Source organism: Mixia osmundae, assembly GCF_000708205.1.
Source record: "Mixia osmundae IAM 14324 unplaced genomic scaffold scaffold_6, whole genome shotgun sequence".
In the NCBI taxonomy this organism is placed as follows: domain Eukaryota; kingdom Fungi; phylum Basidiomycota; class Mixiomycetes; order Mixiales; family Mixiaceae; genus Mixia; species Mixia osmundae.
In genome coordinates, this window is record NW_014575558.1 from 512,601 (window position 1) to 536,078 (window position 23,478).

General features: G+C 54.6%; 12 protein-coding genes across 12 annotated transcripts; 5 read left to right on the forward strand and 7 right to left on the reverse strand.

The window, feature by feature from the left end:
- The first annotated feature begins 11 nt into the window (after nt 1-11).
- Nucleotides 12-1,529, forward strand: L969DRAFT_493984 (uncharacterized protein). The gene is made up of 7 exons (XM_014711957.1): nt 12-321; nt 371-443; nt 495-950; nt 1,001-1,023; nt 1,073-1,153; nt 1,205-1,234; nt 1,282-1,529. Exons 1-7 carry the CDS (start codon nt 71-73, stop codon nt 1,493-1,495), a joined length of 1,128 nt encoding a protein of 375 aa, XP_014567443.1. The 5' UTR covers nt 12-70; the 3' UTR covers nt 1,496-1,529.
- L969DRAFT_88192 (glycosyltransferase family 5 protein) lies at nt 1,212-4,529 on the reverse strand. Its single transcript, XM_014711958.1, has 6 exons — nt 4,426-4,529; nt 3,964-4,377; nt 2,649-3,915; nt 1,941-2,601; nt 1,282-1,893; nt 1,212-1,234 (listed from the first exon to the last, which is right to left on the reverse strand). The coding sequence occupies exons 1-5, from the start codon at nt 4,505-4,507 to the stop codon at nt 1,564-1,566; spliced, it is 2,754 nt and encodes a 917-aa protein (XP_014567444.1). The 5' UTR covers nt 4,508-4,529; the 3' UTR covers nt 1,212-1,234; nt 1,282-1,563.
- Nucleotides 4,530-5,829: 1,300 nt separating this feature from the next.
- On the reverse strand, nt 5,830-6,511 carry L969DRAFT_95025 (uncharacterized protein; the record flags this gene model as incomplete). Its single annotated transcript, XM_014711959.1, has 4 exons — nt 5,830-5,897; nt 5,944-6,036; nt 6,086-6,151; nt 6,205-6,511. The coding sequence occupies 4 exons, from the start codon at nt 6,509-6,511 to the stop codon at nt 5,830-5,832; spliced, it is 534 nt and encodes a 177-aa protein (XP_014567445.1).
- A 153-nt stretch (nt 6,512-6,664) lies between these two features.
- Nucleotides 6,665-7,392, forward strand: L969DRAFT_88196 (uncharacterized protein). Its single transcript, XM_014711960.1, has one exon. It carries the CDS (start codon nt 6,713-6,715, stop codon nt 7,145-7,147), a length of 435 nt encoding a protein of 144 aa, XP_014567446.1. The 5' UTR covers nt 6,665-6,712; the 3' UTR covers nt 7,148-7,392.
- L969DRAFT_95027 (uncharacterized protein) lies at nt 7,149-7,875 on the reverse strand (the record flags this gene model as incomplete). The annotated part of the gene is made up of 4 exons (XM_014711961.1): nt 7,149-7,390; nt 7,441-7,532; nt 7,586-7,693; nt 7,745-7,875. The coding sequence occupies 4 exons, from the start codon at nt 7,873-7,875 to the stop codon at nt 7,149-7,151; spliced, it is 573 nt and encodes a 190-aa protein (XP_014567447.1).
- Nucleotides 7,876-7,937: 62 nt separating this feature from the next.
- L969DRAFT_624705 (glycosyltransferase family 2 protein) lies at nt 7,938-13,894 on the forward strand (the record flags this gene model as incomplete). The annotated part of the gene is made up of 8 exons (XM_014711962.1): nt 7,938-8,011; nt 8,126-8,237; nt 8,281-8,437; nt 8,502-8,654; nt 8,787-11,942; nt 11,993-12,618; nt 12,666-12,739; nt 12,792-13,894. 8 exons carry the CDS (start codon nt 7,938-7,940, stop codon nt 13,780-13,782), a joined length of 5,343 nt encoding a protein of 1,780 aa, XP_014567448.1. The 3' UTR covers nt 13,783-13,894.
- Nucleotides 13,895-14,005: 111 nt separating this feature from the next.
- L969DRAFT_49970 (uncharacterized protein) lies at nt 14,006-16,490 on the reverse strand (the record flags this gene model as incomplete). The annotated part of the gene is made up of 8 exons (XM_014711963.1): nt 14,006-14,903; nt 14,959-15,138; nt 15,188-15,233; nt 15,285-15,329; nt 15,385-15,491; nt 15,567-15,877; nt 15,931-16,206; nt 16,269-16,490. 8 exons carry the CDS (start codon nt 16,488-16,490, stop codon nt 14,006-14,008), a joined length of 2,085 nt encoding a protein of 694 aa, XP_014567449.1.
- Nucleotides 16,491-16,632: 142 nt separating this feature from the next.
- L969DRAFT_95030 (uncharacterized protein) lies at nt 16,633-17,943 on the forward strand (the record flags this gene model as incomplete). The annotated part of the gene is made up of 4 exons (XM_014711964.1): nt 16,633-17,036; nt 17,090-17,205; nt 17,257-17,727; nt 17,777-17,943. The coding sequence occupies 4 exons, from the start codon at nt 16,633-16,635 to the stop codon at nt 17,941-17,943; spliced, it is 1,158 nt and encodes a 385-aa protein (XP_014567450.1).
- Nucleotides 17,944-17,979: 36 nt separating this feature from the next.
- L969DRAFT_50337 (uncharacterized protein) lies at nt 17,980-18,992 on the reverse strand (the record flags this gene model as incomplete). Its single annotated transcript, XM_014711965.1, has 7 exons — nt 17,980-18,010; nt 18,058-18,281; nt 18,333-18,452; nt 18,504-18,607; nt 18,665-18,722; nt 18,774-18,899; nt 18,954-18,992. 7 exons carry the CDS (start codon nt 18,990-18,992, stop codon nt 17,980-17,982), a joined length of 702 nt encoding a protein of 233 aa, XP_014567451.1.
- Nucleotides 18,993-19,110: 118 nt separating this feature from the next.
- L969DRAFT_103860 (uncharacterized protein) lies at nt 19,111-20,641 on the reverse strand. The gene is made up of 5 exons (XM_014711966.1): nt 20,202-20,641; nt 20,128-20,146; nt 19,901-19,977; nt 19,580-19,847; nt 19,111-19,531 (listed from the first exon to the last, which is right to left on the reverse strand). The coding sequence occupies exons 1-5, from the start codon at nt 20,489-20,491 to the stop codon at nt 19,136-19,138; spliced, it is 1,050 nt and encodes a 349-aa protein (XP_014567452.1). The 5' UTR covers nt 20,492-20,641; the 3' UTR covers nt 19,111-19,135.
- Nucleotides 20,642-20,982: 341 nt separating this feature from the next.
- L969DRAFT_17944 (uncharacterized protein) lies at nt 20,983-22,245 on the forward strand (the record flags this gene model as incomplete). The annotated part of the gene is made up of 4 exons (XM_014711691.1): nt 20,983-21,248; nt 21,294-21,594; nt 21,641-21,861; nt 21,909-22,245. The coding sequence occupies 4 exons, from the start codon at nt 20,983-20,985 to the stop codon at nt 22,243-22,245; spliced, it is 1,125 nt and encodes a 374-aa protein (XP_014567177.1).
- A 32-nt stretch (nt 22,246-22,277) lies between these two features.
- On the reverse strand, nt 22,278-23,438 carry L969DRAFT_75645 (uncharacterized protein; the record flags this gene model as incomplete). The annotated part of the gene is made up of 4 exons (XM_014711967.1): nt 22,932-23,438; nt 22,814-22,878; nt 22,541-22,763; nt 22,278-22,489 (listed from the first exon to the last, which is right to left on the reverse strand). Exons 1-4 carry the CDS (start codon nt 23,062-23,064, stop codon nt 22,278-22,280), a joined length of 633 nt encoding a protein of 210 aa, XP_014567453.1. The 5' UTR covers nt 23,065-23,438.
- Nucleotides 23,439-23,478: the final 40 nt, after the last annotated feature.

Consider the following 23,478-nt stretch of genomic DNA (forward strand, 5'->3'; position numbering starts at 1 on the left):
ACCGGCTCGAGCTCGAACACGGTTGTGAGTGCGCGAGTGCGAGAGTCGCATCTCGAGAAGCGTTGGCGACATGTCGCTGCTCGGACGCGCAAAGGCACTCTTGCCATCTGGCAAGAACATACAAGCACTGGCGCCTTCCCCCGACGTGTCAGCTACCACATCGACTTTGCCGGCTGTCGATTCTGAGCCGGCTAGCCTGACACCACAGCGACGGGGCAATGGACGAGCCGACCTGATAGAATACCCGGTAGAGTTGGAGAAAGTTGGCGACGATTTGTACAGGAGCTGTCGACTGTTCAAGCCGTCAGTCGGTCCAGGAACGTAAGTCGCCGCGTCGGCTCGTAGTCAATTAGCTAGATGTCGGTCGCAGGTATGGCGGCCAAGTATTGGCTCAAGCCGCTTGGGCTGCAACACAGACCGTGCCACCGGAGCTCTCTATGCACGTGAGCTCATAGCAACATTCACGCCAAACGTATGCTAAAGTCTCCGTCTAGTCACTCCACTCGTATTTCTTGCATCCCTCCGATCCCAACGTACCGCTCGTTTATCGTGTGGAGCGTATACGGGATGGAAGATCGTACGCGACTCGGCTGACGACTGCAAATCAGAAGAACAAAGTCGTCTTTACTATCACTTGCAGTTTCTCGCGCCCGGAACCCATTCAGACCTTAGACTATGCGCCGCCGATGCCAATACCCGAATTGAAGCCAGACAACTGTATAAGCGCAGAAGACAAGCTGCAGAATTTCTTTGACAAGATTGGCAAGAAGCTGCCCAAGGAGCAGCGCGAGCAGCTACGAAACGGCATCCGAGAACGCAAGCGAATGCCTGTCGAAGTCAGAAATGCGCAGGCAAATGACGCGGATATGCTTATGGCCGACGGAGAGAATAATCAAGCCTTCTGGTTGCGGCCGCGCGGTCGCGTGCGCAACGATCTCGCATTTGCAAAGGTCAGTGCAGACCTCGGCACTGCTTGCACAAGGCTGACTGTGACGTGTAGATTGTGCTGCTTTACATGTCAGAGTATGCTCAATTGACCTTCTCCAACGTATGGACTAAGCAGGCGAAGCAGTCTTGGCATTTCTTTTACCGTCTCCAAAGCGCTCGGGCTGGACAAGATGTCAGATCCGCCATTAGGCACAATGGTATCATTGTCAGTCGCTCCGTCGTCCTAGCAGCGACTGTGCTGAAAGTTACGGGCCAGAGACCATTCCGTACATTTCTACTTTGATGAGCAAGTGCAGTCTCGTTTGCTTGTGTCTGTTCTGACGTGCCGTGCAGCTGGGACCCTTCTGGCTGGACATTCTTTCACTTGACTTGCCCCGTCGCAGGCGACGGTCGAGGCATAGCAGAAGGCCAGATGTGGACAGAGGATGGCAAATTATTGGCAATTGTGACGCAAGAAGCAGTCTGCAGAGCCGATAATCGCGCAGAACTGCGCGCTCAGAAGCAGAAAGAAGCGTCTGATGCACAGAGCCCATCAGCGAAATTGTAGCGTCCCTTTCTTGTGTGTAGCGCATCCATATGTTGACACGGTTGTACAACAAGACTGCAACTGAATCACTACCACAGCCTGGGCAGCCAGCTCGTATGGCTTGTCTTCTTGTTCTTACTCGATCGCTTCTTCTGCTTGCGCTTCCTCGCTGCCTCCTTTGCCTGCCGCTCCGCAATGACATCGAACTTTTCCCGCTCGAATTCCGCCTTGATAGGATGCGTCCGCCCTTGCACTTCGACCAAACCTAGCTTGCTGTGTGGTATCGCGGGCTCTGGCTCGCTGGGATGACCATACTCTGCGTATTCGTCATCTTCGCCCTTCACGGAGCCTTTGAGATCCACGATATGGGGCTCAGCTTCTTTGCGTCGCTGCAGCGCCATATCGTAGACATGCAGATACTATCACACAGGATCAGCAGAGCTTCGGAGCAAATCCAAGGACTTACATGATCGAGAGGGCCTCCTTCTCTATCCCAAGCTAGACTGAGCGCGCTAGCCACCATATGACGGGCCTGCAGCTCGCGCATCTCCCAGCTATGCTCGGAGTCTCCCTGCATGGCTCGCCAAGCAGCGATGGCTCTCCGCACAGCGATGAGGAGATGTGCAGTCGCTAGATGTAGCTTGGCAGTCGGACTTCTGCTAGGCACATCGCCGAATTTATAGGTTGGCTGACTGGCGGATACGTCGGGCGAAAGATCCGCGAGAGCGTCGAATAAGAAAGCGTTCCCTTCGATCTCGAGCTCGCTGGCTTCATATTCTGTCAGGAACTCTGCTAACCCGCCAACCCCGCTTGAAATGACGGGCATGCCATAGAGCAAGCCTTCGGCAGCTATGAGCCCGAAGCTCTCGGCGAAACTGGGCACAAGCGCAAAATCGCTGGCCATACGTATGAGAGAGCCCCAAGCTCGCTGGGTCGCTTCGTCCTCAATGAGTGTAAAGTGCGTGGGATGCTGTTTTTGTAATGCAAGCAGTTTTTTGCGTGGAAAGTTGTTCGGTGCGCCCATGACGACCAGCCGCGCGTCATTGAGATGACTGCCTCGCTTTTGATCCAGGAGCTGTAATAGCGGCGCGAAGAATTCGCAGCCTTTGTTATACTGAAAGCGACCTCTGCCACCATAGCGTTAGCGGGGCCGCTTTGACTTGAAAGCACCTACATAAAGAGTAAAACTGGCCGCACAAGATCAGCCTGAGAGAAGTGCTGAGGTAGATGCTCAATGAGGATGCGCAAGGCGCGCTCTTTGGCCTCTATGAACGACGAGGCAGGCAGTATTGATGTGACAGCGTCTCTGCGTTCGAATGTGTGTGTGTCAACCAAGGCATCGCCACCCACGCGGGGAAAGGATACGCCATGTTTCTGTAGCAAGGCAGACGAGAATGGGTTCTTCTCATGGTCAGTAAAATCGAGACCATTGGTAATGCCGACAAAATCGCCTTGCGTCGCTTTAGCTTGTATCGCAGGCATTACCCATTCCTTAAGGTAGAAGTCAAAGCGAGCCTCGACCATCGCTTCAGCTGTCGGCTCGGACACAAGTGTAACGACGTCTGCTCGCTCTATCGCCATTGCCGAAGGGAAAACGCGCTGACCGTGCACAAATTCGTCGAAGTGGTGGGTGTCGAGACTATCAAAGAAAGGCCGCATGTTTGCGAGCCAATTGCTATACTCTAATTCGTCCGTGTAGTCGTGGAGGGTGTAGACGACAGCTGGCGCCTTGTGACCTGGGAATTTGCGCCCTTGGTATTCATCAAGATAGCTCATAACGAATGCGTTCGTTGCACCGTGCAAATGAACAATATCAACACCTGTTCGCACGTCCTCATCGCTATTCGAGTCTTGCTCGTCGGCTTCGAACACTGACGCGCCAGTATCGGTAGCAAGGAATGACAAAAACTCGGCAGCTGCTTTCGCGAACCAGAGCTCTTTCCATTCTTGTGGCAAAGGTGCATATGACGAGTAGACGTCTTGAGCCGAGCTAGCCTTGAACGCATTCTTGAAAGGCTTTTTGTCGCCTGGACCGACGAGATAAACGTCAATATGCATCCGCTCCAGTCGCTCCGCTCGCTCGATCTCGTCCGGGTTGAGGAAATCGTCCACTTGATAGCCCCATTCATATTTGTAAATGTGACAATTGACGGTCTGCTCCGTGCCGCTGAGCTTTGTTTTGACTGCGAGCTCTGCAAAAGTTCGTGGACGGGGCTCCAGCGACTCGCGGAGATACGAGTAGTACGGCATGATTATTGATACATTGAGGCGAGGAGAGTTCTGTTCGGCGATGGCCAATGCAGTCAAGGCTGTCCCCATGCCGCCCATTGAGGCAGGTCCAAATTCTTTCGTCACATGGAAGACGCGCGTCTCGTCTGGTAGAGCCAGATGTACGTTTGTATCGATGTGATGGTATTCGACGGGCACGTAAGTCGCGCGCTCTGCCTAAGTCATGAGCAGCGTGAATTGGCAGTTGCAGATACACGTACGAATGACAATGTCGTTGTCGCCGTAAGAACGTCCCATTAACCAGGGCCAGGCATATCGCCATAGACCGATCATGCAAAGAACGAGCGTGAGTAGCAAGAGCCATACTGAGCCGCGCTTCTGCGTGAGCAACCCCAACGGTGCGATGGATGGCTTGCGCAGATGGCCAGCACCGGCTCGATTGCCCCTTTTCTGATTTTCGCGCGGCCGGGCAAGCGAGGTAGCGAACGAGAACCCCTTGTCTTTCTCGACAGCAGTCGAAGCGTGTCGTGCTCGCAAGGAGGGATTGCCAGCAAACAGCCTGCCATTGGCAACAGCGGGGGCCTCATCTTCATTGACGGCTGCCAGAGAGGACTTGCTTGATCCTCGGGGCGGTGTGGCGGGGCCAAGCTCTGCTGTGCCGACAGATGGAGCGGCTGTCGCGTCCTCGTAAGTCTCATTGTACGAAGAGCAGATTTGCACACCTTTGGTGTGACCTCTCGTCTTGGCTTCCGGCGAAGTTGCTACGCGCATTCCCCATGCTGAGAAACGCTTCTGAGTTCGCATATTGAGTGGCCGCCGCGAGCAAGCGCATCTTTTTGCGACGCGACATGCGCGACAAGGCTCGACGGCTTTTGCTCGATACGCCAAGTCTTATCTGTGGTCAGCACTGTCTGCAGCTTTATCGATGCCTTCCGCTGCAGCTCAGTCTTGTGCCGAATGCCAGTTAGGTCGCAGCAGCAAGCACAATCTACCTGCATGATAGCCCGGAAGATGCAGCCATCCTAGATTTCGGGACCTCCTGTCCAGATCAGGTCGCGGCCATCGCTGCACTGCCAGACACAAAAGCCATGCATCGCAAGGGATCGACTGCATAGGCGATATAACTCACAAAGCGCGGTGTGCAATGGGCTATCATGGAGATCGCCTGCATATTCGCCACTATGCAAGCGACGACGGAGCTCTCGTCGACAGGCTAGCTATTGTCACACAGCATGTAGCAATTTGTCAACGTCGTCGCGGCAGAGAGCGGCAGCGCAAAGCCGTTGGCCACGAGCCTCAGCGTTCCGGCGTGGGATGCAGGCATGACATGTGATTGCCAATCACTGCTTCTTTCCAATTGCAGCAATATGCGGTCAAATAATGCATTCGGAAGTCTCTGAGATATGATCACGCATACTCAACGTCCTGAGCACCGTGATCGCGTCGCCGTGCGTTGTCACGGCTTGGGCCAAGTCAGCGATTTGGATTGTTTGCTGTAGATTATGTGTTGCATCAGCTATCGAGGTCGAAAGGCGCCAATAGTTTAATGGTAAAATAAGAGCCTTCCAAGCTCTGGCTCTGGGTTCGATTCCCAGTTGGCGCATTTTTGCCGCGTGCTAGCCCGGTCTTTTGCAGCATCCGTCACTGAGGCGTTCGCGCATATTTTCGGTTGGTCTGCTGGGCACTAGATGGTCGATTGTCAGAAGTTTCGCGCGAGACGGGGATTGAGCAATTATTGGCACGCGAAGTGAAGCTTGCGACAAGAAGCACTCAAGCAGAGCCTATGTAGCAGTATGCGCAGGGGTAGTAGTATACGGTGGCTGTCATGCATTGATGAGCTAGCTTATAAAGTCTGCTCTTGAGACTGGCCTGCTCGAAATGCAATACGCTTTGGCTACGCGCTTCTCACTGAGAGTATCCACAGCAAGTGATGCTTCTCCGCTTCAGTCTGCGGAGCCATTCAAAGCTCTGTGAAGGCTAGCAAACCGCTGCAAAGCGTTAACACAGACGTTTTAATCCATCTATATAACTCTGTCCGTCATTCACAATTGTGCGAGTTCAAAGAGGACTTTTGCCGGACGCCTCATCAAGCCAAGTTGTATATTCGACAACTTGTTGACAAGCAATCACATGTCAGCCACTTTTCTGCTCATCCACTGAAAGGTGACTTGTTCCTCAATGACCTCGCAGTGCCCTGTGCGTGGCATAAGCCATTGAAGTTCTGCGATCATCTGTCGCACAGATTGTGGCACTGTATAGATGCTCGCAAAGAGGTACTCCTTTACCAGCGCGAAAGTCAAACTCCGGACGAGCCTCGAGCATCTGCACTTGTCCTGCTTGCCAATCAGGCTTTGCCACGTATCACAACTTGCAAGGACTTGCGTGGGATAAAGTAAACAGCCGAAGTCAAAAGCCAATTGATCTTGCAGCAGCGCGAAAATGCAGCACCTGCATAACGCATTCAGTATCTAATCATTGCCTCGACGCGCGATGCTACAGACTGTACAGAGCCGAGCCGGCATCGATGGTCATGGTCGTGTTGACGAGCAGTGGGAAGTAGGCAGCATCTGGTAGTTCTACGAGCTCCTTGGCCATTGCTTGCATGTCGTTAGGTCGACGTTCATCTGCATAAGCAGAGATGGGGGAGTTGTCGAATTTAAGGATGCGAATGCGCGCTGTGAAGCTACCGTCCACGCCAGCATGAACAAGCACCGTCTCTGCGGTCGCTCTGATGTTGCAAGAAACACCTGCCGTGAATTTGATGTTGTAGTTTGCGGTCTTGTAGCGAGACTTGCGTGATAAGGCCATCGGTGCGAACAAAAGCAAAAGTGTCGTATAGCAAGCAAGCATGATACTTGAGCAATGCCGCAGACAGAATGACGGATCAGGAGGAATGCATCAAGAAAGCGAGGGGAAGACATCGCGCTGCTGCTGTCACGGTGCTCGCTCTACTCGACTAGCGCGAAAGCCGAAATGTTTCCGCGTTGACACGCCATGTCGAACATAGACATGCTCAGCCCGACTGCGGCTAGTCCGCATGTCACAGCTCCCGGCAGAGCTAGCAGCGTGATCAGCAGCGCAGTGACGGGCCTCACAAGAGATGGCTCGGCCGCTTCCGTCTCTCTTGCGCTCCGTAGACTCGTTGACCCAGCATTCGAGCAGCACGATCCCCTCAGCCTGCCCAAACTGCTACAAGACGTCGATAAAGCACTGAGCACCGGCGAGGCTGTCTCACTAGACAGATGCATCGAGCATTTACAGTCTGTCGAGGCGCATATGACGTCTAAAGGGTTGGCTACCGTGCCAGAGTCATTCAACGAGCCGCTTGACGAGCGTATCGAGGCTATCGGGAGAGACCTCAAGGAGGCATTCGCTCATCGAGAGCGTGTCAGGCTTTCGAACGCAGTGGCAGCATCGACGCTCAACTTTGCGTTTGGCCGCTAAGTCAGGCTTTCGAGCGTGTCACTCGGTCAACATTGCCAGCTTGTCCTGTCTTACTGCGTGCGCTCCGCCAGGTAGCCAAACCGCGTTCGAAGACGGCGCGATCTACTCCGTTGGGTGTGTGTATGAACGTGACCCCCAAACTGGCGACTTCGGAATTGCGACTCTCGTCGTCGAAGAAGACCATCTGCGCATACGGAATTTTCGTCTTCTCGTGCAGTTTGCGAAAGTGTGTCAGCTTGCTGCCTATACCTCTATGTCGTCAATACAGAGCTATACGAGCTCGCGAGACTCACCTGGATAGATCTCGAGCGTGTCAAAATACTCGATAGCGGAACGAGGCGAGACAGGATGAGGCATCAGCAGCTGCGTCAACGCTTGACGTGCACTATCTGCTGCGCACCTTAGCATCAGGCAGGGCAATCCAAATAGATCTCTCACACTGTAGGCGCAGATGTCCTCGAACATGCTGCAACATGAATCTTCGAGTCTCTCAGCTGAGTGAGCAGCGCAGGAACATGGTCGTAGAATGAAAGCGGTCGGTTTGACCTGCGCCCCAGGCATGAGACGAGGTCACATTATGGATGTAACGCAGCGTGCCTATCGTAGATCTTATTGAGCTCATTGCCGCGTCGTCTGAGAGGCGGTGAAACGTGTGTGTCCACCCACAAGTCCCAGAGCGTATAGTCCAGATCAAAAGCGACCAAAGCAGGCAGCTCGTTCTCAGCCATGGGCGCAGGATTTGTCCCTGCCCGCTTGCTAAATGTAGGAGGTCGATTCAAGTGTATCTGGGATGTTGACGCGAGACAACCCACGCGACGAGATCGACATCGGCCGCCGAGTGAAAACCCGCCTAGCTCGAGTCCTGTGTGGTAGCCAGGCAGGGAGAAGGTAGATCCTGTCCTCGGATTTGGCGATACACTGCTTCGTGCTCGAATCATCACAGACGCGGACGCCTCCGGTTTGCCGCAAACGAGGCAGTTTTATCACTTGCATCGCCCTTGTTGCGCCTCACCTCTCCTTCGATCGACTGGGGCCGACGGCTTTTCCACTCATCTTCGCAGTTCGCCTGGTCGGTGGATACGATCTCAAGGTGACTTCACCGAGGAATCACACCTTCTGCTCGCCCGGCTAAGCTCGCTGCAAAGCCGTGCCTGGCGGAGAAATTTGAGCAGCTCATCTTTGTCTCTGCTGGCTCCACCAACGTTGGCCGGCTTTCGAGTCGTACTTTTTCATTGCTTGGTCGAGCGCCGCAGCAAGTGCGTTGCCATATTCCTGCGCACGGACGAATAAGTGAGCCCAATCTCGTTCCTTTGGGTCGAGGCCCGAGTCTGATCCTCCTAGTTTGCTTTGGCAGACCGACCAGATACGGTTCGACTTGCACTCTGTCGTTTGAGCCTCGTAGAACTGGGCAACACTCGCGACCAAGCTTTGCAACAATCGGGCGACCGTTCGCGCACTTGGAAGAATTTGCGACATTTCACGTTCTTCAGATACACCGAAACAAAGGGTATGTGCTGCCTACGTGACCGCTCTGAAACTCGTCCATGCTTCTCCTCCCTCTGTATCATCGTCACCTGACCTACATCTCCCCCGTTACCACGATCTCACAAGCAGATGGACTGACGCGCGGCATGGGCAGGATGCAAAGACAGTAGGCAAGATTGCCAGCTGAATAAGATGAGCTCCTACAACTGGACCGGAAACGGAGCCTCCGACGGACAGCGGGGCAGGCCTGCTCGTCAGGCACAACCTGCCAACACGCCTTTCTTCGCAGGCGCGCCAGACCGGCCAGAGCGTCAAAGACCGAGCTCGGCAGATCTCAACCCATACGGCTCACAGCAGTCAAGCAATTCGTCCAATGAAGATGACAAGATGTCTTCATCCACTCTGGCGAACAGCGCGAGCCGCGGGGTCCCTCTCCATAGCGACTCGAGCTCGAGCATACAGAGCAAATCGCCCTTTATGCACAATAACGATGTCAGATCTGCTCTGCCCACTTTGCCGATCCTCACTGCATCCGGACCACAGCAATCTTACAGAGGCGAATCGAGACCGAATCTCCATCCCCAATTCACGGATGATAACGTGCGACCGGCGGGCGCGAAAGGTCTGGCAGGTGCCCGCTTTACCCCTACTGCCATGCAGTCTGGCAATGCGTACAGTGCCAATAACGACGGTGTCAGGAGGAAGAAATCACTCGTAAGACCTGATCGTGAAAAGATTGACCCAGGTCATCGACTCTATAACTACCGCAATCATGCGGCGGCGATGCAGGCTGATGGCACCGGTCGTGTCGGCTATTCTACAACTGGCAATCATCCCAATACTGCACCTACGCAGCCTAAGCAGACCGTCAGCATGTCAGGCAATGTCAGACCTGGAGCACCCAACTATGCAGTCCGATCGAATCCTGTCAGATCTGCAGCAGCAGCTACTGTCGAAGGTCTACGTCGTGGACGATCGATCCTTGCGCGAGAGGAAGGCATGGCAAACGAATCCGGTCTCAACTTTCTCAAGCGCGGTCCCACTCGCACTGGCTCGGCGTCAAAGGCAGATATCTTAGCCGATCGCAGGCGCCAACGAATTCCGGAAGAGAAGGGCAAGAACGGCAAGGCTCCGCTCGGACCGTGGATGATATATTGCAACATCATCACCTGCTGCTGTCCGGGATTTCTGCTCTCCGGATGCGGACTGCGCACAAGGGATAGACAGCGCGCATGGCGAGAGAAGATCGGTCTGCTCGGCATCATCTTCGCTCTCATGGCCGGCGTCGGTTTCCTGACGTTCGGCTTTACGCAGAGCGTCTGTGGCAAACAGCCTCTACGATACCGTGCTGGCACCGTTCAGGGCGGCTCAATGATCTACCACGGATATGATTACTCGATGGACAAATTTGACCACCCCGCTGCAGCAGGCATCGCAGGTGGTATCGGCAACAACCCGCTCTATTCAAATTTCAATGCAGGATCCAAGGATGGCTCTTTCCTGTTCCAGAACGTCAACCAAAAGTGCAAAGGCATCATCACCCCAGCAGCTGGCACTGGCATTCCTGTCGATGCCGAGGGCAACATGGGCTGGTACTTCCCTTGCAATATCTACGATCAGTATCTCGGAAGCAGTATGCCTAACAAGACAGGCTACGCCACCGGTACACTCTGTCACACCGCTTCGGATGCTCGCACGCTCTTCGAGCAGACGACGACGCAAGAAGTCATCGGCATGCAACGTCAAGGCCCAGTCTATTACACGTGGGATGACATCAAGAACGATACGCGCAATCTGGGCGTCTACCAAGAGCATGTCCTCGATTTTGACCTCATCAAATGGCTGGATCGTTCCCAAGTCGACTATCCGACTTTCTATGACTCGCTGGCAAACGGCAATACCAGCTATTCGGGGCGAGATATCACGATGCAGATTTTCAGGGACTCGCAGCGCGATCTCATCAACTGTCTCATCGATACAATCAAAGTCGGCGTCGTCGATACTAAGACGATTGGATGTATGGCGGCAGACGTCGTGCTTTATGTCTCGCTTGTCTTCATCGTCGGCGTCGTTACCATCAGGTTCGCAATGGCCGTTATCTTTGGCTGGTTCTTGTCTTGGCGACTCGGTGCGTTCCGCAACGAATCACTCGAGCAAAGGCGCACTCGTGCCGCTGCTATCGAGCAATGGACGGACGACATCTATCGCCCCGCTCCTGCGCGCTACCGTCCTAATGTTCCCAAGTCTGCAAAGCAAGCACGAAAGAGTATGCTGCCTACAAAGAGTCGTTTCTCCTCGGCCGTGCAAGCACCGCCAAAGCAGAACAGAGATTTCACGCCTTCGAGTGATCCTCGCCGTTCGATGGCGCAGACTGCGTCCGTCTATGGCTTGCCGGGCAATAACAGCAAGGCAAAATTCGCTTCTGGCTTGCGCTCGTCGCCGCCAAGCTCACCCATTAAGGGCTCGAGGAGCTCCCAGAGTCTCGGATTTTACAGCAAAGACAGCTATGGCCAATCACGTCGCTCATCGCTCAGCGCAGAGGGCATCATGGGCTCGTGTCCTTTCCCGCTCTACGGGGTCGTGCCACAGCCGCCAAAGGACTATATGCCATTCAACTTCCCCCTTGCGCATGCTATCTGTCTTGTCACAGCCTACTCGGAATCTGTCGAAGGTCTGCGTACGACTTTGGACTCTCTTGCGACTACCGACTATCCCAACTCGCACAAGGTCATCCTCGTCATTGCCGATGGTCTCGTCAAAGGATCCGGCAACAAGCTCACAACGCCTGATATTGTGCTTTCCATGATGCGCGATCTCGTCGTGCCTCGGCAAGACGTCGAAGCGCATTCGTACGTCGCCATTGCAGACGGGCATAAGCGTCACAATTATGCAAAGGTCTACGCTGGCTTCTACGACTATGACGATGATACAGTCGAGACGTCGAAGCAGCAGCGCGTACCGATGGTTTTGGTCGCCAAGACGGGCAACGAGCTCGAGCAAAATGATGCAAAACCGGGCAATCGCGGCAAGCGTGATTCTCAAATGGTTCTGATGGCATTTTTGCAAAAGGTCATGTTTGACGAGCGCATGACGCCTTTCGAGTACGAGTTCTTTAATTCGATCTGGCGATGCACTGGCGTCAGTCCAGATCAATACGAAGTCACTCTCATGGTCGATGCCGACACCAAGGTCTTCCCGGATTCTCTGACTCGAATGACGGCTTGCATGGTGCACGATCCAGAGATCATGGGTCTATGCGGTGAGACCAAGATTGCGAACAAGGGTGATACTTGGGTCACTGCTATTCAAGGTCAGTTCTTCGACTGACCATCTCAATAAGAGACTGATCTCTCATAACAGTGTTTGAGTACTACATCTCGCATCATCTGACAAAGGCGTTCGAGTCTATGTTCGGCGGTGTGACATGCTTGCCGGGCTGTTTCAGCATGTATCGCATCAAAGCACCCAAGGGTGCAGACGGCTATTGGGTGCCTATTCTTGCCAATCCGGACATCGTCGAGCACTATTCCGAGAATGTCGTCGATACTCTACATAAGAAGAATCTCCTGTTGCTGGGAGAGGATCGATACCTGACGACACTCATGCTCAAAACATTCCCGAAGCGCAAGATGATGTTCTGCCCTCAAGCCGTCTGCAAGACGGTCGTACCAGACACCTTCCGCGTTCTGCTGTCGCAGCGTCGCCGATGGATCAACTCTACCATCCACAATCTCTTCGAACTCCTGCTCGTACGCGATCTCTGTGGCACCTTCTGCTTCTCCATGCAGTTCGTCGTCTTTATGGAGCTTGCTGGAACAATGGTCCTGCCGGCAGCCATCGCATTCACGATCTTCTTGCTGGTCAAGACTGCTTTGCCGACAAAGCCAAAGCCCATCATTCCACTCATCTTGCTTGGCATCATTCTCGGCTTGCCGGGCCTGCTCATCGTCGTGACATCTCGCCGTGTGACTTACCTTGGCTGGATGGTAAGTCGCCCCCGCTGATAATTGACTCACGCTAACCGCCCGATCAGCTGATCTATCTATTCTCGCTGCCGATCTGGAACTTTGTTTTGCCGACATACGCATACTGGAATATGAACGACTTGTGAGTACAGGCCACAGCCTCATGCAAATCAGACTCATTTCCCCTTGTGCAGCTCTTGGGGCGAGACACGCAAGATCATAGGCGTCGGTGCAGACAAAGGCAATCACGGCGACAAGGAAGGTGTCTTTGACTCGACCATGATCACTATGAAGCGGTGGACGGAATGGGAGCGAGATCGTCGCTTCCGATCTGGCACACAGTCTCGCGAGTCAATCTATGAGTACAGGTCGGCCTCTCCTAAACGCTTGCCCAATGATCGACACAGCATCGTATCTTCTGCCGATACGATGCCCAATGCCGCGCCAGCTGTTGGTCCAGAGAACTATACTAAAGGCGGTCAGATCCAATACAACGAGATCAGTCGGCCTCTCTTCTCGCCCCAGCAGGTGCCAGGCTACCAAGACTACGACTCGTCGCCTCGAGCCATGCCTGTCCGTCGGCCCGAGAGCGTCGCTGTTCTCGAGCTACCCGCGCCGCTAGCTTCGCAAGCAGGTTCGGCTGGCCTATACGATCCTCCATTTGACGATCATTCATCGCGGAGCTGGGACGTCTCTTCGCGTGATCAAGCGTCAACGCCAGATTTGCCAGGCGTCGTCAGGCGGTTCACTGGCGCGCCGCCCTCCGCTGCGAGAACGCAAGAAGAGTACCCTCGTCATCCTTCCGATAATTACGATAGCGACGATGTGGAGCGCGAACATATCCTAGATCATCACGTCTCGCCTGTCGTCAGTCCTACCATGGGATCGATGGCATTCGAATCAGTCAGCAATAACCCTTATGCTGCTCATCTGCGCAGCGAATCACAAGACGCTAGCCGGCCAATGACTGATCAGCCTGCACAGGCTGGCGGCCTACGCGAATCGATCTCCAGCCGTTTCGCGCCCGTCTCGCTCGTCGACGATGGCCCGACACCGTCTGAATCTGGTGACATACGTGTCGTCCAACGACAAAGACGGAGCTCTAGCAATCAGCACCTTCGCGGCGCATCCTACAACGAGCCGATCTCGCCCTCCCTACCACCGGGCGCAGGTCCGGCTCGATAGACTTTGATACACCCCTCAGCTCATGACCGAGAGCTACACAACTTTTGCAGGCAGGCGATCCTCCGCAGCATGGACATTCACTCTCTTGCGCGCAAATCAGAACAGCAATGGACATTCTAGCCTTTTCAGTTGTCTTTCGAGATTGTAGAAGTATATGGCTTTGTTCATCTAGAGGCATCAGATTTGAATGCTACAACAGTACAGTCAGCGTGTCCCTTGAAGCTCATGGTGAGCTGTGCTTGGCATTGGTGGCAGAATTGGTATCTGTGATGAGAGCAAGTCGATCTGCTGCTGCCTTGTCTGCGTCGAAGTCTTGGTCCAATCTCTTCAGACCGGGCTCGAGGCTCTCAGCGGTTGTCTTCTCCGGCGATGAAGCGGTAGGTAGTGTGCTCGTCGAAGCAGCATCCGTCATCAGACTGTCCATTTCGTCAACTTTGCCAGCGGTTGCTTGCGCTATATCCCTTGGCTCCGGATCATCAGGTGGCAGTGCGACAGTACTCAGAGCGGGACTCCTGGCTGCCTCAGCAGGTTTGCTCGGTATAATATCGACGGGCAAGGCAGATGAGACTGATTGATTGTGCGTATTGACCGTCTGCATTGCCTCGTTTGCGCTTGCGGGTATGGAAGACATGAGCGGTGCAGGTCTGCCACCTCGGGGTAACGAGACATCTGCAAGTGCAGCAGTAGGTGGTGCTTCTTCTAACGATGACATATCTGTCGGAGCGGGTGTCGCTCGCACTCTCTCCCTCTCGGGCGACGAACGCGAATCATCTAGCCTGAAATCACTAGCCAGGTCATCGTCATCTGTTGCGACGTGACCATTCGTCCGATTCTGCAAGAAGGGAATAGGCGAGAGCAGTGGTGCCGAAGCAGGACTGGGGTGAGTCGATCGCGGCATGATGGCCGCCAATGATCCCACACTGGCCGGTTCAGTAGGATCGTTGGAAATGCCTCCTGAGAGTGATGTCACATCGTAGGTATACGTGTCCGGCGGGAAGTCAGACGCGGGCAAGCTGACCAGTACGGTCTTTGTAATCGAGCGTAAGTATTTCGGCAGTTTGGTGTAACCCTTCCTTGGCTCAAGAACGAGTTCACATAACCTTTGCAGGGTGAACGGCGGTCTGTCATTCGTGTATGAGATCGGCATGTAGGGCGCGCTAGAGAGAGGGGCCATACCCTTGTGAAGCGTCAAGGAGGGCAAAGATGCGCTGCTTGTGCTCATCAATCTCACTGGCGTCCATCGCGAACGGCGGATTGGAAGCTGTGTTGAAGAGCGCATCCGGATTCGAGCTGAAGTCTCGGATGATCCGCTCGAGCTTGTACTTGATGATGTTCCTGAGCAGATCCCAATTGGCGCTTTCCTCCCGACTTCAGCCATGACAGTGCCCCGGCAATCCGAGCGAACCTGGTAGTAGCTTGTCTTGCCGCCGAGAAGAGTATATCATCGTGCTCTGGGCTTGGCGCTTTCGTAAAACTCTAGCAAAGAGCAAAGCAAGCCTCACCTGGTCGATAGACGAATACATCATCACTTGTATTTGGTGTCACCGCTGAACGAGCCGGGCCTCGAATCAGCTTGAAAGCGCATTGGCACCGTGTTCAGACCTTGAGAAGCGCCGATGACTGGCTCCGTGTCCAAGCTCATCTTCGTTCGGGCAATCAATCGATCAAGTCGGCGCGATAAAATAGATAGAGCGCGACACCGAACAAAGCTAATGAAGTGGCAACGAGAATGAGACAACAAGCAACAAGAGCATCATCTCGAGGGCGTCCGGGGCCGATCATACTGCACGACTCTGTCCCAGGCGGGCAGTGTGGTGTAGGGAGACTGGGCAAACGCGAGCAGCTCGTGCACGAAATGTTCAGCAGCTCTCTTGCCGATGAACTCGCCAATGAGCTTGATGGCCGCTTCCTGTCTAGCGTCGAGCTTCTTGAGCAGCAAATCGATGTAGTGAACGAGCCATCCGATGTCGAGATTCGCAAAGACGGCTAGCTCGCGCCGTGTGAATGCCGCTACCTTTCTTTGCAGGAGCGGTGTAGCTGCGTAGACCGTTGGACTGAAGGGTTTGTGTCGAGTGAAGCGATTGCATGCTACGTGCTGGCCATGAGTCTGCATGAGTCATCGTCGGAACGAGATGACACAGTACTCACTTTTGCGTAAAGACTGTGCCTGTAGATGTACCGTCGCCTTTCGAGCGCGATCTCGGGATCCGGTTCGTCTGTAGCAGGTCGTCTTCGACCCCAATGCACACAACGACCAGTCGAACGGGCTTGTCGCCTGCTCTGTGCTCTCAGATCCGTCGAGCGCGTCAAGCTCGTATCCTGCTCTGTGGCAGGCAAGAGCGGCAAAAGGTAGTGTTTCTGATAGTCATGATCGCTGCGTATGGAATGGATCAGGTGTTCTATGGGCGCAACACACAGGGGGCACTGTTCCTCGACAGCATGAGCAAGAGTGGCAAGAAGTGAGCGAGTGAGTGCATCAGGCTGACTTTGTGAGATTGCTGGCACCATGTCGATAGGCAGGCAAAGCAAAAGTCATCGTGCAGGCACTGGACGATGACAGTCCTGTTCTCTATGCTGCTGAGACAGATCGCACAGCACTCGTCCGCACTGTCGCCATCGCTGGCACTGTCATTGGTGTCGATGGTAGACTCTTGTTCGGTCTGCCGTTGCTTGCCGAGTGCTGTCGGCGATAGACCCAGGCCTGTCATGCTGACTATTCCAGACTTGCTGGCCTGTGTCGGTCAGTCAAGCAGGCATCGTCGACGAGAGCCGGCCCAGAATTGCTAGGAACCGCGTTTGGTCGACGTCAAGCGCCAAGATGGTCAGCGCTCGCCCCCACTGAGCCAGTCAATGGCCCGACTCGTGGCCGACGATGGTCCAAGAGGCGATGCAGCCGAGTTCTGGCGCAGCGCAGAGTGGTGTCCCGACGGCACGAGCTTTCTCGCGGCATCAGAACGACGTCGTCTCTCCCTCTTTGCCCTACCCGCCTCTCTGTACTCTGAACCGGCGTCAGTCGAGGAGTTGACGCCTCATACCACTCGGAGCTTTCCCGCTGCACTTCTGAGCTATGCATGGTATCCCTACGCCAGCGCAACGAGACCGGACACGTTTTGCTATGCTACAAGTGTACGGGACGAACCTATCAGATTGAACGATGCCCCTTCGACCAAGATCAGAGCTTCTTACCCGCTCGTCGATCATAGAGAACGCTACTGCGCTGCACAGTCATTGGCTTTCTCACCCGATGGAACTATGCGCGTGACCCACTATGACTGATGCGCACTGAACGCTGAGTTTGACGCGATAGGCTCTACGCTGGTCTGGAGTCCTCTGTGGCTGTCATCGACATTGCGCGGCCAGGCGATGAGCCACTCGACTATCTCGATCTAGCTCCAGACTCAGGCACATTCAAAGGGCCATCGGGTTGGTCCATTGATCGCACAAGAAGCCAGACACTGACAAGCTGACCGGCAGGATTGGTGTCTGCGCTCGCATTCTCACCTCACAACCCCGAGTTGCTAGCAGTGGGCACTCTGGGACCGATCCATCGCAGTCTTGCCCAAGCGGGCATCTACGATCTTACAACCTCAAAGCTCTGCCTCACACTACCGCCGCGCTTAGCCAAAGCACAGAGATCACAAGCACACCAATACGGCGGCACGGGTATCACATCACTCTCTTTCAGCGTACTCGATCCCAACCTGCTCGTCTCGACTGCAAGACAATGCGATCTCGTGCTCCTGTGGGATATCAGGAACCCGAGCCACCCGATTGACGAAGGGACGACTACACGAGTACTTAGCCGCAACGGCAAGACAAACCAGCGTTTGGGCTTGGACGTGTCCAAACGAGAGCCACGAATGATGTTGGGTGATGCGGATGGCCATGTCTCTGTACATGAAGTGACCACGCAAGAGGCAGTGTATGGATTTGAGGCTTCTCGAGGTACATCGTATTTCACTAGAAGTAGAAACGGAGCTCACACGCAGCACAGAGGCCATCGGATCGGCTCATTTCCATCCGTACCTGCCGCTTGCACTCATCACAACAGGGGAGAGGCACTTCAGCGACTCACTTTGCAGCGATGACGATAGCGAGAGCGAGAACGAGTCAGAAGCAGAAGCGAAGCTTGCAAGCAGTCTACAGATTTGGAAACTGTGAAATGGGTATCTTGTGCTGTTGTTGTCGTTGATCTGACTACTTTGCAAACATGGAGAGATCCACAGGGCTGCTGTATTGTCAGCCGAAGCAGGTTTGCTCGAGAGAAACACTGACTCTCCCTTCTCTTCAGCAATCTTGTAAGCGGGATGTGCCTTGATAGATGCATAGTAGGTCTTGATGTTGGGGTAGTTGTTGATCCAACCCATAGCAGCAACGGATTCGACGACAAACGAAAAGTTGATATCCGCGCCCGTCAATGAATTGCCTACGAGGAACTTGCCGCCTGTCTTTTCAAGTTCGGCATCGATGAACTTGAAGTGGTTCTTCAGACCGGGATTCTGCATGTAAACTGTGTGAGCCCGATTGACGCCGAACGTGCAATGACTCACGAGGAATTGTTGCCGTGCGCCGGCGGTGACGACGTGGAGGATGGGACGCGCTAGGAAAGGTCCCTGATACGGCAGCTGACCAAAGACGAGATTCATCATGATCAGCGACATGACCGAGCCCTACAGAGAAGATCAGTCAGGGTCTGCGTAGGGATGGAGACGAGTGCTGACCTCGGTATAGTGAAGCCAGAAAAGATAGTCTTTGTAGAGTGAGTCCTCGACTTTGGGAGCGAGCTTGCCCTTGCCGTAGCGTGCAATGATGTATTCAATGATGGCTGCGGGCAGCAAAGGTCAGCTCCGAAATCACTAGCTGCAGAAGTCGGCGAGCTAACCTCCTGATTCTGCCAGTGTCTCTGTCTTTCCGTTCTCGGTGACAGTCACGACGGGTGCCTGCAGCCGTGCAATTCAATATTGTCAATGCATGAACAACGCATTGCTGACCTTGCCGAGAGGATGGATCTTGGCGAGCTCTGGGGGAGCAAGCATGTCACTTGTGCGCTTATACTTTGTGAGCTCATAATCTAGGCCGAGCTCTTCGAGGAGCCAGATGATGCGTGTCGAGCGAGACTACCGTAGCAATCGGCCGTGAGCAGCGAAAGACTCGCTGCAGAGCTGACGGACCTTCTCGAGATGATGAAGCGTGAATTTGGGTCCTGACATCCTGGCAGAAGCTCAGCGCTCAGCAGCAAAGTGGCCGGCAATTATCTGGTTTTCTGTGGGGCACGCGACTGAGGACTACGCACGACGTCACCGCGTTATTGCCACGTCACTTGCAATGCCCCGAGCAAAACAGCAGATACACATCACAGTCTGGGTCGCTTGCCGTTACCAGGTGCACGACGATTGGCAAGCTTTACTCCCTGCTTTGCGAAGCTCTCGGACAGCTCTGTAGGATCAAGCATCCCTCTGAACCGTTTCGGTGGGAAAACACTGAACGGGTCTGTGAAAGTCTGGGCGAGCAGCGGTTGGGGGAATAAGTGTCGCTGTCCCCTCTGTCCGAGCGACATGAGGATCATCCTGACTCGGTAGGTTCCCTCTGCGCGGATTGACAAGTCAGGAAAGGCGAAGAAGATGCCGTTGCGGTCTGAGAGATCTTTGAGCAGGTTGGCATTGGCTTGGAGAGAGCCCATTAGGTTGCGAATGGAGACGACTTCGCCCGGCCCGCGCTCGAATGGCAGCAGCTCTGCGGGCCGGATGACCTGCATCCGACGTGAGCTCATATTGACCGTGATGTACAAAGGACTGACGGGGGAGGGAGTGCGGTGAAAGTAGCTGGTCATGACGCCATCTGTCGCGAGCTGATGAGGTGAAGCCTGACTGGGTCCACTGTGACGGGGCGAGGGGGGCCAAATGTCTGTGAAGGACGAGCCCGGCGAGGAAGGCTGATAATGTGTCGGTGTCGTCGGAACGACCAGCGTTGGACTGTATGAAGGGTGGAGCACGAGGTTCTCGTCACGAGATCCGTCGCCTGACCAAAGGTCAACAGAGACGATGAGGAAGGAGAGATCCATGGAGCTGCCACCGACGCGTGAGCACGTGAATTTACAGGCAATACGTGAATGGCTGGCCTCGGATCGACAAGCTGTCCTTGGCCGTCGCGTACAATAAGCTGTGCAATGATGGGCGGTGAGAGCGGTCGACGATCCTATCAGGTCAGAGTCAGTCTCGAGGTCGTGCAGATGATGACACGTGATGACCTTAATGCCGAAACCTGCATTGCATGTCAGCACGGGCGACGGTTGGCGAGACAGTCTGATGACTCACCCGCCATTCGTCCTCTAATGGCGTTTTGCACGACAACGAGTTCATACGTACTGTCAGAAGTCCTCCGTCAACTTGCGTGGGGTGACGCAAACAGGCGCGACTGACTAATCGGCAGCACGCTCCATTGACTCTTCATCGTCATCTTCGTCGCTGTCTTCCTGAGAGGTCGCGATTGAATCTTTCGAGCTTGTCCGTAGCTCGAGCGGTGCAGCGAGACTCTTGAGGTCAATGAAGCCGCTCGTTTGTCGAGCATTGCCATCTTGCTGCCTCAAGGGCGCGAGGGGCATTCTGCCTTGCATGGTGGGCGCCCAGCTCGGTATGATCTGTGGACTGGTGGTGGCGATGATGTTGTGCATGGGCATCTGAGGCAGATCTAGCGTAAACCAGTCTGTCATGCTGAACGGTGCGTTGCTATCGCTCTCTGAGGGAGAGGAGCAAATCGTGCAGCGACATTATGGCGTATAGCTTGAACGCGAAGCGCATTCACGTAGCCCCCCTGAGAGCTATTGAAGCGGCACATATGAAAGCTTGACGCCGCCGAATTTGTGCAAAACCGCCCGTCACGAGCTTGCACGCTATCGGCTCGCAATGTCCCTGCGCAAGACACGCCGACGACGGCTAGATCGAGATTGTTGGCTTTCTCGATACAATGAGAGTGCGGGAGTTGAGCTTTGTCGATGAGTGGAGGAGAAACCGAGCACTTTGTGGAATGAATTGGCAGTTCAATCGAGGGCTTGTTCAATCGAATCGCGGCGCGTGCCAAAGACTGACTTGACTTGACTTGACTTGCCAGTCTTACGGTTTCGTCTCTCTCCGTCGTCATCGCTTCTGACCTTTGCGGAGAGCTGCAGCCCTGGAGGAGCCGTAAGCGAGCGAACCTACAGTGATGAGCTTTGTTGCGCAATATGCGGCGCAATCTGGCGAAACCATCAGAAAGCTCGTCATCGCGCCTGTAGACATTGGCGGCTTGCAGCTCGTTGCACTTGGCACGGATTCCTCCGTCGAGCTCGTCTGGATTGCAACGGCCACATACGATATCAAGCAGGCTCATACATTTTTCCTGGGCAACGATGTCACCGTCACTGCACTCGACTGGTCCGCGAGGACTCGTGAGCTCTCGCGTGAAGGCACGTCGACTGCAGTCTATGTCGAGTGAGTCGCACATGCAAGGTGCGGACACACGCTTATAATACGTAGGCTTCTCGTTGCGACAGCCAAACGGGAGCTGTGGCAGCTCAGCGGCACCATACACTTGGACGAGACAGCTTCTGGCTGCGAAAGCCTGCTTGTCGCGCGCGGCCGTTCGTCACATCGTGGTCAGATAACAAGCGTGTCTTTTTGCCGCGGCAAAGGCTACGAGGGTGTCGCGGCAACAGCTTCAGACGATGGAGCTATTCTCATCTGGAACCTAGACTCGACTGCCGATCCGCTCGACGATGAGATCAGCGACGTCTCAACAGCAGCATCGAACAACGTCAGACGACCCACTTGCTCAACAGTGCGTACACACGCGCTGCGAACCTCCTCTGTTCATTGTTATATAGATTACGTTGCCGCACGGTGTCCTATCTGTGGCTTTCCATCCCGCGCAATTCGGCACGCTCATGGCGTTTGATGTCACGGGCTCCATGCGCCTCATCGCCTGGACCGCACCAAATCGACCGACTCTGATGACACTCACCGATCCTCGATCAGCAAGTGACTATCGCCAAGGCATGTCTAGCAAGCGTGGAGCTGCGGACTGGAAAATATCGCCCGTCACCGCGTGCGTTGCGAGCTTGCTGTCCAAGGCTCCACTGACGCGAACGGCAGCTTTGGTGCCCTAATAGGCGACAGATGCATCTTCTGGGACCTCGCCAACGATTGCAACGGAAGACCGCTCCAGACTGTCAGTGCTTTTACAGAGTCAGGCGACATCTTTCGATGGTCCAGTTCGGATTGGTTTGCGATTGCTACGAGCGCATCAAACCCCTCGAGTGCGCCTATCCGTATCATCGATAGCGCCTATCCGCAGCGACCTTTCGAGATCGGTCTGCCTCGGCGGGCGACTGTGCACGATCTCGCTTGGTTCACACATGACGATATACTGGCGATTGCTGCTGGCTCACAGATGCTTGTCTGCTTGCCGAGCCATGCTGCCGGCTATTGACAACCTCAAACAATACACCACATGCAATCAGGTCAATATCCACGACCTCTGGGCGCGCCTCTGAATCCGCCTCTTCCTCTCGGCGCACCTCGGGTTGCGAAGCCACCTCGACCGCCCGCGCCTCCTCTTGGTGCAAATCCTCGACTGGCGCCCCCTCTCGGCGCAAAGCCTCGTCCTCTCGGCGCACCTCGCCCTCTGCCGCGTCCGCCGGCTGCAGGACCTCCTCGACCTCCTCGTGATTTCGCTGCACAACTGCTCGTCAGCATAGCTCGATCAGACGACACAGAGAACAAACTTTTCGTGCCTGGCGGGGGCTTGGGCTTAGGGACAAATCTGTCTATAGGTAGTAGCTTGTCGCCTCCAATGAAGACTTTGTCGCCTTGCTTGAACGAGGTTGCAATCATGCCTTCGGCCATCTTGATCGTGAAGAAGACTTCGTTGATCGGTCCCAGTATCTCATCGACCTTGCCTATAGACGACTTGTTCTCGAGATAGATGGGTGCATTGAAGTAAGGAACCTGCTCTTTTGCGTCAAGCACGCGCTCGTGTTCGTGAGGCAGAGTCTCACTTTAGTCGTGTTAGTCGATGCGCAAAGGAGCTCTCCTTCGACGGCATGCATAGCTGTGCCCATCTCTATCCTTGTCATACCTGAGCATTTCACTCCATGCCGAAAGCAATCAACGGACCTATCACTTCTGCTGGCGGTCCAAGATCGTAGCCACCGCCTGCACCTCCGCCACGGCCACCTCGGAAGCCACCTCTACCGCCTCTGCTGAAGCCTCTGTCGCTCCCTCGTCCTCTGAAGCCGCCTCGACTCATCTTTAATGATCACGTAGCGTGCTTACCTTCGCGCAAAATTTATGCATTGGCGCACGTATCGATTATCGACGCACCCTTCTGGACGCAAGCTCAAGCACCAGCGCTCAAGCTCTTCGGAAGCAGTCGCTGTTTGGGGCTACAACCAGAGCTTCAGGCCAGATGGATGCGAGCTCTGTGCATGTGTACGGTCTCGTAGCCCCTCACATGTACGCTCACAAGAAAGAGGCATCAGCCACCTGTCTATTGCACACTAGGCCACACAGGGCGCCCACGCAGCTCAAGATCTCGAGTGAGACTCGACAGTGGCTCAGTAGTGAGGATCTAGCCACAGATGCATATACTGCCTGGAATGCCACTGAACGATATCGTGTAGGCCAGAATGATCAGTCAGTGATCCTGCGTCCGGATTCCCGA